Genomic DNA, 12,170 nt, shown 5'->3' on the forward strand with positions numbered 1-12,170 from the left:
GCACCCCCTTCGGAGGCAAGTATCTCGGGAAGCAAGGGGTCCCGGATCTTAAATTAATGGGGTTCAACTCTGTAGACCCCAGATTCAATCATATGTAAAAAAAAATATATGTATATTCTCAAATAAAATAAGAATCGGCCCTTGGATTTCTCCTTTAAAACAGGAGCATTTTATAGTTTTTAGATTGTAATGTTCATACATTATGCAGCAAACATCACTACTGGGTTGAAGATAAAACCTTCCTCATCCCATTAACTCAACTTTGAAATACTTTTTTGACACTGCAGTAGGAAGAGGAGTAACACATATATTTTGGAGAAATGTGTATTTACATTTAGCTGTCTGTGTTGCAGAGCACATCTGGGAACCTCTCACTGTACTGCTGCAGTATCTATGATATTTCTGAGTAAGTATGCACTTCAGTTGTTGCAGCAAGTAATGTCTTTGGCTGTTGTTCAGCTTGACTTATCAAATGAAGCATTGCATTACTGTTTATTGATGTATGTATGTATGTATGTATGTATGTATGTATGCATATCTTTATTTATATAACGCCACCCAGGTGACATAATATTATAACACGTAATGGGAATACGTGCTTCAGCATAAAACAATAGGAAAAGGAGTCCCTTCCCCAAAGATCTTACAATCTAAGTGGTAAGTGGGGAGAATTTACAGCAGTGTTTTCCACACCTGACCCCCACACCAGGTTTTGGGAATAATTAATGGACTTACATCCAAGTGAATGTCCTTTTTTGCATATTAATAGAATGTTAAGTGGTTGTCTCAGATACCTGGTGTGGCCGCAGGTCACGAGGAGAGGTTTGCAAAACACTGACTTACAGAGACAGAAGGAGGGTGTTCTGGTAAGTGCGTCTGCAAGGGACCACGGTCAGTGCATATGAGATATACAGTATAGCATCAGCCAGCAGAGCTACCCATGCTAGTCGGACATTGAGGGAAAGAGTATTCTAGAGGTGTGGGGCAGTCAGTGAGAAAGGTTTAAGGTGGGCGAGAGCTTTATATACAAAAGGGGTAAACCGAAAACATTCTTGAACAGAACGCAAGAGTCAAGATGGTGCATAGCGAGAAATTAGGGCTGAGATGTAAGGAGGAGCAGAAGAGTGTATAGCCTTAAACAAGTGTTGGTAATGTGCTAACAATTAAACTGCTTATGTTCAGAAAGTTCTATTCTGGAGCTGTTTATCAGGGAGCCAGATACTACATGTTTGTACAGCATATGACTTAGTTACGGAAATGTACCTTTTTACACTTCACTGCCAGATGAGCCTGCAACACCGTTTTTATGCAGAGCTTTATTATCAATTCCACTAAATACATTACACATGTAACGGGTATTCCACCCCACCCAATCTCATATGTAGTGTGGGTGAGTAGAACATGTGGTGTTACCGGTGTGGTGCGTATACCTGCAGGCTCACAGGAGGTCTGAGCCTCCGCTAATGAGAGCCTGGGGTGAATCCTCTGGAACGGATCTTCGTTTACAGCGCCTCCACCTATGTAGGATTCTAGGGAAGTGTAGAATGACCCTACATAGGAACCCAATAAGAAACTACACACACAGTGATTATATATAACTAAGGGCTTTAATTCGAACATAGAGAATATCATAATCCATTACATAACATCATAACCTGTGTCCCTCTCACGAGGAGACACTACCCGTGGTGACGTCTCGCAGGACGATTCCCCGACACCAGGTGATCCCACCCAGTGTCCCAAGAACCCCACCCAATGTCCCGTACTCCTACAGAGATAGTCACTGGGTGACTGCGCAGTCACTAAATTAAGCTAGGGCCCAGTTGGTGCACTTAGAATACTTGAGATACCTTCCGAGCACTCCGATGCTCGGGACCGCAACTTTCTTCTAAAAGGGTCAGACGTCCGTCTGATCCTTTCCAGGTACTTCTGCCGGTAGACCCCAACGAGGGTCCCACCGCTCCACGGGAACTGCAACCGGATCACGGCAACACCAACCGCATGGGAACAGCAACCGCCGCTATCCCTTCCTATCACTAACTACTCCTAGAGTGACAGCAACCCTAACCTAGGGCCTGTCCCTGATGAACCGCAACCTGGGGTGGCTTGGGGAGAACTCCTAGGGCCTGTGGAACCATAACCTGCCCCCCCTTCCCCTAGCTACCCAGTCCTATCTGTATCTGGCTAATCCTAACAGCCTAACGCACCTGCAGCCAACACTCAGCTCACACTGTCAGCTTGCAGACATTCACACACACTTCACACACACTGCACGCACTGCGCCCAGCACATGCAGCGACACACACACAGACAGCTGCAATCACACACAGCCACCTGGATCCCGTAGCAATCCACTACTAGCACACTGTGCCTATTTGCCAGTGCCCACAGCCCTCTCCGCTGTGGCACTGCCAAACCTGCACCTTACACACACTAAGGGCGACCTTCCTATCTAGGGCCGTCCCTTATCAGTTACCCACTAACCTGGTGGGGAGTTGGGGCCTACCTGGAGGGTGTGGGTACCTATCAGGATGCAGGAGCTGCACTCACTCCCTGCATCCTTCCTTCCCCTTCAGCTCCGCTGCTCCAACTGACGTGACTCATGCAAAAGCCCGGGAAATGTATCTCTTTCCTCCAGGGCAGTCCTACAGCCCTATTGGCTCCTATCAAGCACCTGGTGCCTGCCTCGCTATGCCTCATGGGAATTGTAGTCCCGAGGCCCTTACTATAACATTGGGGCCGCGTGCGGTCCTCCCCTCTGCCTACACTAACTCCTAATGGCCGCCTCAAGCTCTCCCTATGCTTCCCTACTCTCGCGCGACCTCCTAAGAGCTGCCTTAGCTCCCTACCCCTATCTGCGCATGCGCGACCTATCTGGGGCTCTCCTGCCCTCGCGCGATCACTGCGCATGCGCGACTTGAAGCGCAATGGCGGCGCCCTGCTCTGCGGCCGCCGGGACCTTAGAGACGCGATCGCGGCCTTAGCAACGGCCCGATCGCGTCCCCGGCAACCGGCCGCAGGCAGGAGAAGCCGCGCTGCTCCCTGCTCCAGCCCCCACCCTTGGAAGCAGCCGTCGGGTTGTTCAGTACCCGCGATCGAGCTGCGCCAGGGGAGGGGGGTCTCCAGGAGCTGCTGGGGACCAGGGTTACACTCTCCCCCTGGTGAAACACCCAACGCCCTCGCTTGGGGAACGACATAGCATGGTACACAGTTATACAATGAAAAGGCAGTGCATATGTACAACTTATCAATGGTGACTTTAAACCCCAGGTTACAATGCATTTCACACCCATTAATACCCGAGACTAGCTGAGACCGTTTGTGGGGTGCCCCTACCAGATCAGATGGGGGTACCTCACTTTTGCGTCCGTGAGCCTCCCCAGAAAAATTTCTTGGAGAGCACACTCTAAGGCGACAGTTTCTGGCTCTTCGCTACTTCCTCCCCCTGGTGGAAGGAGTAGCCCAGTGTCTCTGAAGCAGACCTTTACCCGGTCATCCGCGGCAGGGATGCGGTAGACCAGGAGGCCAGGACCTTTCCCGCGGTCCACCACCTGGCGAATGGCACGCTCCTTTTTGGGCGTAAAGGAGGCCAGTCTCCCTGGATCGTCCTTTACACAGTCCTTGTCCCTACGGACTTGTGAGGCTTCCACTGAGAAGCAAGCACTGGGAAATGTCTCGGTTTCACCTGGCAGGGGGGAAAAAGTAGACACCTTACCCCTGCAGTGATTCATGGTGGCCAACAGGTCCTCGGGGACGCTGTCAGTTCCCACCTTGGTGGTATCGGGACCTGCCCCCGGCACTTCTGGGGCAGTCCACTTACGCGCTGAAAACTCGGGAGCGTGGGACCACTTGTGTCGGAGCACACGGGCTCATACTCCGTTCAGAAGCCGCAACTCTGGCCTTCTCCACGGCCACCTCCATCGGAGCTTGTGGGGAGTTAGGGGGTTCCTTACCACTCCACTGGCTTGGGATGGATTCTTCCAAGGAGGACACCTCCGCCAGGACGCGATGCAGAGGGGAACCCTTCACCCGGGCGACCAGAATTAAGGAGCCATCGTGCTCCGCGGTCACCTGGAGGCTCACCCCCGACACCCCTGGGGCAGTCGACTCACCCTTGTCGGCGTTAGGTACTGGTCCCCATTCTAGGACCGATGGTACCTCTGTAGTAGGTCGGACTGACCATTGTAGGGCACACGGGCCCACAGCAGGGTCCGCAACATCGGAAGACACCTCTTCCAGGGTACACGGAACCACAGCAGACTCTGTATCCTCTGCATTACCGCTGGGGTGGTTCGCCGGTAGGCGCATCGCCACCGATGGGACTTCCACCTTTTCCCCGGAAGATATCATGACGGTATCCTCCGCAAGGTAGTCACCAGATTCTCCTGAAATGCAGCCATTGGGTGTGGGTACGAAGCTGGCGTGCTCCGGTACGTCCACTGCAGCCGCACTCTTCTCGGCCAAGGGTTCACTTAGCTCCTTAGCTGACTCTGTGGGCTGGGGTACAATAGGCATCAAGAAAATTGCACCGCAACAATCACATTGAGGTTCCCATGCCAGTGCACCTCTAGGACAGTCACAGGTGGGGCTAAAGCACTGCGTACACGGCTCCCCATCCACCTCGGTGATCCGGAAGCCTAGTGGCACTTGGGACATAACGGCTCCCTCGTCATAGGCTTCTTGCAAGCAGGGGCACAGTAGCATAAGGAGATCTATTCCTGGCGCTCGCCAGGGCACATACACATTAGGGTGTATCCCCTGACAGTCTATCTCATCCTCATGCATCATCTCATCCTCAGAGATCAGAGTGTCTATCACAGCGTCCACGTATGGTTGAAGATAACCGTGCTTGCTCCCCCTGGTGGAATCTAAAGGAAGGGCACCTTTTACAAGGAATTGTTTTTCGCTCTGCACTGAGTCACTCACATCACAGGGGAGGGGCTCTGATTTTCGCGCCAAACCCGGACAGAATGTTGCGACATCTTTCTGTGCAGGCTTGCAGTCAGCAGCACGTGCGCTCTCCTGATTTGGCGGGAGACGCCATTTTGCTGGGTCGGCATAGACTAGGGGGTACCCTTCTGAGGGGCCCCCGGGCATTAACAGTGCGGACGGTGCCTCTGCCAGGCATATATCCTCAGTGTGAGTTACAACAAACAAAATGGTTTTCCATGTGGACGTGGGATCTTGTTCCTCCTCTAGGACACATGCCCACGGCCACCCAGGAATTTTACACATACCCTCCCGGACCTTCATTGCGGGTATACTAGCGGGTATGCCCCCTACCGCCACTACCTGGCCAGGCTCCATATACTGCCTCAACGCCCAGGCAAGGACCTCGTCTCCGGACTTCGCAAACATGGCGACAAAAATAGGGACGGGACAATTTAGAAAAAATGGACAGGGCACCCCAGGTGTATCTCAGCAGCGCCTCCAAATGTAACGGGTATTCCACCCCACCCAATCTCATATGTAGTGTGGGTGAGTAGAACATGTGGTGTTACCGGTGTGGTGCGTATACCTGCAGGCTCACAGGAGGTCTGAGCCTCCGCTAATGAGAGCCTGGGGTGAATCCTCTGGAACGGATCTTCGTTTACAGCGCCTCCACCTATGTAGGATTCTAGGGAAGTGTAGAATGACCCTACATAGGAACCCAATAAGAAACTACACACACAGTGATTATATATAACTAAGGGCTTTACTACGAACATAGAGAATATCATAATCCATTACATAACATCATAACCTGTGTCCCTCTCACGAGGAGACACTACCCGTGGTGACGTCTCGCAGGACGATTCCCCGACACCAGGTGATCCCACCCAGTGTCCCAAGAACCCCACCCAATGTCCCGTACTCCTACAGAGATAGTCACTGGGTGACTGCGCAGTCACTAAATTAAGCTAGGGCCCAGTTGGTGCACTTAGAATACTTGAGATACCTTCCGAGCACTCCGATGCTCGGGACCGCAACTTTCTTCTAAAAGGGTCAGACGTCCGTCTGATCCTTTCCAGGTACTTCTGCCGGTAGACCCCAACGAGGGTCCCACCGCTCCACGGGAACTGCAACCGGATCACGGCAACACCAACCGCATGGGAACAGCAACCGCCGCTATCCCTTCCTATCACTAACTACTCCTAGAGTGACAGCAACCCTAACCTAGGGCCTGTCCCTGATGAACCGCAACCTGGGGTGGCTTGGGGAGAACTCCTAGGGCCTGTGGAACCATAACCTGCCCCCCCTTCCCCTAGCTACCCAGTCCTATCTGTATCTGGCTAATCCGAACAGCCTAACGCACCTGCAGCCAACACTCAGCTCACACTGTCAGCCTGCAGACATTCACACACACTTCACACACACTGCACGCACTGCGCCCAGCACATGCAGCGACACACACACAGACAGCTGCAATCACACACAGCCACCTGGATCCCGTAGCAATCCACTACTAGCACACTGTGCCTATTTGCCAGTGCCCACAGCCCTCTCCGCTGTGACACTGCCAAACCTGCACCTTACACACACTAAGGGCGACCTTCCTATCTAGGGCCGTCCCTTATCAGTTACCCACTAACCAGGTGGGGAGTTGGGGCCTACCTGGAGGGTGTGGGTACCTATCAGGATGCAGGAGCTGCACTCACTCCCTGCATCCTTCCTTCCCCTTCAGCTCCGCTGCTCCAACTGACGTGACTCATGCAAAAGCCCGGGAAATGTATCTCTTTCCTCCAGGGCAGTCCTACAGCCCTATTGGCTCCTATCAAGCACCTGGTGCCTGCCTCGCTATGCCTCATGGGAATTGTAGTCCCGAGGCCCTTACTATAACATTGGGGCCGCGTGCGGTCCTCCCCTCTGCCTACACTAACTCCTAATGGCCGCCTCAAGCTCTCCCTATGCTTCCCTACTCTCGCGCGACCTCCTAAGAGCTGCCTTAGCTCCCTACCCCTATCTGCGCATGCGCGACCTATCTGGGGCTCTCCTGCCCTCGCGCGATCACTGCGCATGCGCGACTTGAAGCGCAATGGCGGCGCCCTGCTCTGCGGCCGCCGGGACCTTAGAGACGCGATCGCGGCCTTAGCAACGGCCCGATCGCGTCCCCGGCAACCGGCCGCAGGCAGGAGAAGCCGCGCTGCTCCCTGCTCCAGCCCCCACCCTTGGAAGCAGCCGTCGGGTTGTTCAGTACCCGCGATCGAGCTGCGCCAGGGGAGGGGGGTCTCCAGGAGCTGCTGGGGACCAGGGTTACACACACAAATTAAGTTAATTTACAGTAGCAACTTTTATATGTAGCTGTGTTTATTAACGAGTTATCTGCCTCACGTACAAGAGAAATGTGAGTGTTTTGAGTAGCCAAACATATGTGTGCAGTAACATCCTGTATGTGTACAATGCTCTGCTATTACTTAATGCTGCAGACCAAGCAAAATCCTACATGTGTGGCTTTTTTAAATAAATCAATTCTGTACTATGAGAGAATATTTTTTTTAAACCACTCTGAATGACATTTTTAATGTATTATAATGTAACATGCATTTTTTGTTTCTATAGCAACCATTTACAAAGTCACATTTCCTTCCTCTTCTGAAACCGGCTCTGGCACACCCCTTTTTTTAGCCCTGCCCTCTCTCTAGCAGTGCACCAATTGTATCTAGTGACTGCCTAGTCAAATCATCTTCCCCACAGAACTTTGCATCTTGAGTCCTCCTCTGTTGCACTAGCCATTTAGTGAACCCCGAGCCGAATTTTCACCGATCAATCATGTCACGATAACACCAACTTTATCAACACATTTATATTTCTGGGCACTTGATTGAACAGAACAAGTTGCAAAATAAATTGTGATTTATTTCCTTGATAGACAAACACACGACATCTGCAGAATACACTTAAAACGACACGTACTGGAATAAGGGAACGAAATGAATTGTCCTTGGAACGAAAGAAATTGTCCTTTGCTTGCAAGTGCAAGAAATGCAGCCTTGGTTTTAAAAGTCCTGTGGTTATGTTGTTATTAACCCCTTCACTCCTGGACCAGTTGCTGCTGTGCTGGAACAAAGTCTTGCATCTTTACATCATGGATTAAAATTCAGTAATCACACTGGGGATACCTGGGGAGCCACAGTTATAGACTGCCCAAAGCTATCTTTAACATGTGGATCCAATCCCCTCGTGGGAACCAAAAAAAAAAGCTGTGTGTGCTGAGTGCACGCGCATAGTAAGTGAAACTTCTTTGTCTTTTGTCACTGTTTTGTCACAGAAATTGTATTTGTAAGAATGATATATTTAATAAAAAATACAATTTCAGTGCCAAAACGCAAAGAAGTTTGACTTAGAACATGTGTTTTAGCTATTTGCACTTCTATACTTATAGTAACTGGGAATTCCGTGTGTGTGCGTGCGTGTGTGTCAGTCAGTCAGTGTGTGTGTGTCAGTCAGTCAGTGTGTGTGTGTGTGTGTGTGTGTGTGTGTGTGGGTGTCAGTCAGTGTGTGTGCGTCTGTCAGTGTGCGTCTGTCAGTGTGCGTGTGTGTCTGTCAGTGTGCGTCTGTCAGTGTGCATCTGTCAGTGTCTTTGTGTGTGTGTCTGTCAGTCAGTGTGTCAGTGTGTGTGTCTGTCAGTGTGTGTCAGTCAGTCAGTGTGTGTGTGTGTCACTGTCAGTGTGTGGCAGTCAGTGAGTGTGTGTGGCAGTGAGTGTGTGTGTGTGTGTCAGTCAGTGTGTGTGTGTGTGTGTGTCACTCAGTGTGTGTGTCAGTCAGTGTGTGTGTGTGTGTCAGTCAGTGTGTGTGTCAGTCAGTGTGTGTGTGTGTGTGTGTCACTCAGTGTGTGTGTGTGAGTCAGTCAGTGTGTATGTCAGTCAGTGTGTGTGTCAGTGAGACTGTGTGTGTGTGTGTGTCAGTGAGTCAGTGTGTGTGTCAGTCAGTGTGTGTGTGTTTGTGTGTGTGCCCATGTCGCAGGCTGCAGATCAAGGACAGGTGTCTGTGCTCCCGAGCAGATCTCAGCCAATAGCAGCGAGGCGGGCGGGCTCTGCTGCTGGGTGAGGTGCACAGAGTGCTGTGTGTCAGTGTGAGTTACAGAACAGGGGCACAGACCCCACACCGACCCCAGCACAGCCTCTCACCTCAGCTCCGACATCATGCGGGGGGCTCCCGCTGCAGCTCACGTGTACCACGGCCTCTGCTGGCTGCTCGGCCCGGCACTCACTGCCCTGCTCTCCATGTCAGGTACTGTCTGGTCTTCTACTTCTGTACCTCCCCCCCTCCCTATCACCCTGCACCTCTCTCTCTCCTCACTCCCCCTGTATCACTCCATCAGCCTGCTTTACCTACCACTCTATCCCTGCTCCTCTCAACTTCTACACCGCGTGACTCCTCCCACCCAACCTCCCCTCATCACCAAAGCGCCCGGTCCTCCAGTCACCGGTGTGGAAACAAGTGCCTCCTCCCACGCGCGGCATTCCCTGCTCCCACTTATTAGTACCGGCACCGGTATCTCCTCGGCCTGCAGTCTGGCACCTGTATCTCCTCGGGCTGCGGTCCGGCACCGGGTCTCCGAGCCGTGGCGTCTGGTGTGGGGGAGCGCTAGAAGTGGCGGCGGCGATTAAATTTGGGGAAACGTCGCCGCTGCCAGCCGCTTCTGCGCATGCGCATAAGTCCATAGTCATCGCCATTAGTAATGCGCATGCGCGCCATTGCAGCGGACGTATGGGGAGAATGGCGGCCTTTAGGAGCGGCGCAGGCAGCTATCGCCGCCGGCCGCCGCATATGTGATCGGCCGTGTGGGGGGAGCGGCGCCCGCATATCACAGCAGACGTGTGAGGGGTGGGGGAGGGGGAGCCGTGACGTCACTTCCATTTCACATTTTGTCCCCCATCTCTCCCGTTTTGCCCCATCAGAATAGGTGCCACTAAAGAAGCTTCACTTCAAAAAACCACGAATAGCCAAGTTACCCACAGTTCATAAGACCGGTCAAAAAGGCAGTCCGGTGGGCAGGGCGCATGGGTCAGGTTGACGCCCATGCCACTTAGCATACCTGGGCTACACCCATATCTTGGCACCACTAAGTCTGATTTTTGACCCAGAGGGGTCACTAGCCTGACATCTGTTGTGCATCAGTATGTCAGTTTTGTATACATTATGGATCTGTGGGTCTTTTCATAACTGACACTCTTTTAGACAGGGAGATGCTAATTCAGCGATCCCTTTGAGGCTCCGTCATAAAAATACCCCCAGCTCATTCACCCATATCACAGCTGGATGCATGGGCATCCGCAGAATTTTTTTAGGGGGGGGGGAATAATTTTAACTCATTGGTAGTGCTACCAATGAGAGTGGGTGGGTTGGTGGGTTAGTGGGTGGGTATTAGTAGGTTTTAGTGGGTGGGTGGGTTAGTGACAGTGACTGTGGTGGGTGACAGTGACTGGGTGGGTGACTTACCTTGACCGGGTGGGTACTGCTTCCTACTTCCTTGCTGTCAGACACTTCCCCCCCTGCCCCCGATATCTCCGTGGCAGCTGCCCGGGGCGGGAGGTGGACTCAAGAGAGGAAGGCGCAGGAGGTGGGCGGCAGGGAGGGGGGGGGGCGCGAGACTAGCGGGCTGCTGCAGCATCACCCGCGGCTGCTGCTGGGTTGGCACATGGAGGCGGGTGCGAGACTGGTGGTGGGCAGCTGCATCCCTCGCGGATGCTGCTGGGTTGGCGCCTGGAGGTGGGTGGCAAGGGGGGGGGCGAGACTTGCGGGCGGCTGCAGCATCTCCCGCAGCAGCTGCTGGGTTGGCGCGCGGAGGTGGGCTGGGGGGGGCGCCAGATTGGCAGGCGGCTCCAGCATCCCCTGCGGCTACTGCCTTGGACAGGAGGCACGCGCGGGGGAACCTGGGTTGGCGCACGCGCGTGGTGGATGCTGGGTTGGCTGGGTTGGGTCCCCACCGCCCACCTGGTCCCCACCCTCGGGTTGGGTCCCCACCTGGTCCCCACCCTCCGTCCCACATTGGGAGGGGGAGCAGGCCCACAGGCAGCAGGCCAGACACCCTGCTTGCCCTGCGGGATCTCGGGGACTGCGAGTGATCCAGGGGGGGGCAAGCGCCCCCCTCTGCCCCCTCCTGCAGACGCCCATGGCTGGATGTCCAAGTAATTCCTGCTTGGACTTACAAAAAATAACTCCTGCCTTACATTTACAATCTGCAGTTTATACACACTTTATTAAAACGCCATGTTCTATTCGTGTCATAACTGTAAAAGTGATATGTACGCGCATGTCTTGTCTTACTGTACTTGCACCTCAAAAATCAGGTTTCTGGGTGCTTTCTTTCTAGAATTAATATTTCTCATTGAAATGCCAGCTGCTAGACTGCCATCATGTGTCGGTTAGAGGGTATGGCAAGCAATGCATCTTGTCTTTTACCCTCGCAGGCAGGGAATGGCCTGCAAATGGGGAATAAAAAATGGCTGGGACAGGGCAAACACAGTAATGCATAGCAAATAAGTTTAACCCCTTCCTTCCCCGTCACAAATCACAGGAGAACGGATCAATCAGCAACTTAGCTAATTACTTATTGTGTTGATTGTATTGATGCACATATTAAAGGGGGGGGGGGATAAAATAAAAAACGGCAGCTTGGTCTGGTGCTTTAAGTCACAAATCATTTCTGTAAGTCGATTCTGTAAATACTGTATATTCACTGCCATAATAATTGCTTATGACTATATTTAAACACTGTCCTTCCTGACAGACCGTTAATTGCTGCTCAGAAACCCTTATTGTTTTGAATGGATATCACTGAATTTTGAAAATTTAAATGAAAATGTTCTTAATTGCAATATGTGAACCCAAGTATGATTTAGTCATCAAACTCTTTCTTTTATTACATCATCCAAAAGCTGGTGTTATAACTAAGTGTAACGTATACTTACTTGCAGAAAAGTGTACTACAAAGTACAAAACTAAAGCATTTTTCCCAACATTATATTTAGAAAAAAAATCTATTTTTTAGTGTTTGTGTTATTTCTAGCTCAATTGTGGCCAAGTTTGATGGTATATGGGACAGAGGAGGTCTGGTAGCCGTTAATCCCTGTGACAGAGAACGGTTAGTAATTACTTTATTTTGCCTTTAATTTATGTATACTATATTGTCACTAATTTTCTTTGTAAACTTATTTATCTGATAAACATGTGTCTATAAACCAACA

General features: G+C 51.8%; 1 protein-coding gene across 9 annotated transcripts in view; it reads left to right on the forward strand.

The window, feature by feature from the left end:
- The window catches only part of LOC142487004 (thiopurine S-methyltransferase-like), a 62,036-nt gene that overhangs the window by 26,422 nt on the left and 23,444 nt on the right, over positions 1 to 12,170 (forward strand). For 7 of the 9 annotated variants that reach the window (XM_075585626.1, XM_075585623.1, XM_075585627.1 and 4 more), the window contains exons 5-6: positions 354 to 406; positions 11,975 to 12,067. In XM_075585626.1, the coding sequence (XP_075441741.1) occupies positions 354 to 406; positions 11,975 to 12,067 (146 nt within the window). The remainder of the gene's footprint in view (positions 1 to 353; positions 407 to 11,974; positions 12,068 to 12,170) is intronic. The other 2 variants (XM_075585625.1, XM_075585632.1) reach the window with 2 other exon arrangements.

The sequence above is a fragment of the Ascaphus truei genome, chromosome 2 (genome assembly GCF_040206685.1).
Source record: "Ascaphus truei isolate aAscTru1 chromosome 2, aAscTru1.hap1, whole genome shotgun sequence".
Classification (NCBI taxonomy): Eukaryota; Metazoa; Chordata; class Amphibia; order Anura; family Ascaphidae; genus Ascaphus; species Ascaphus truei.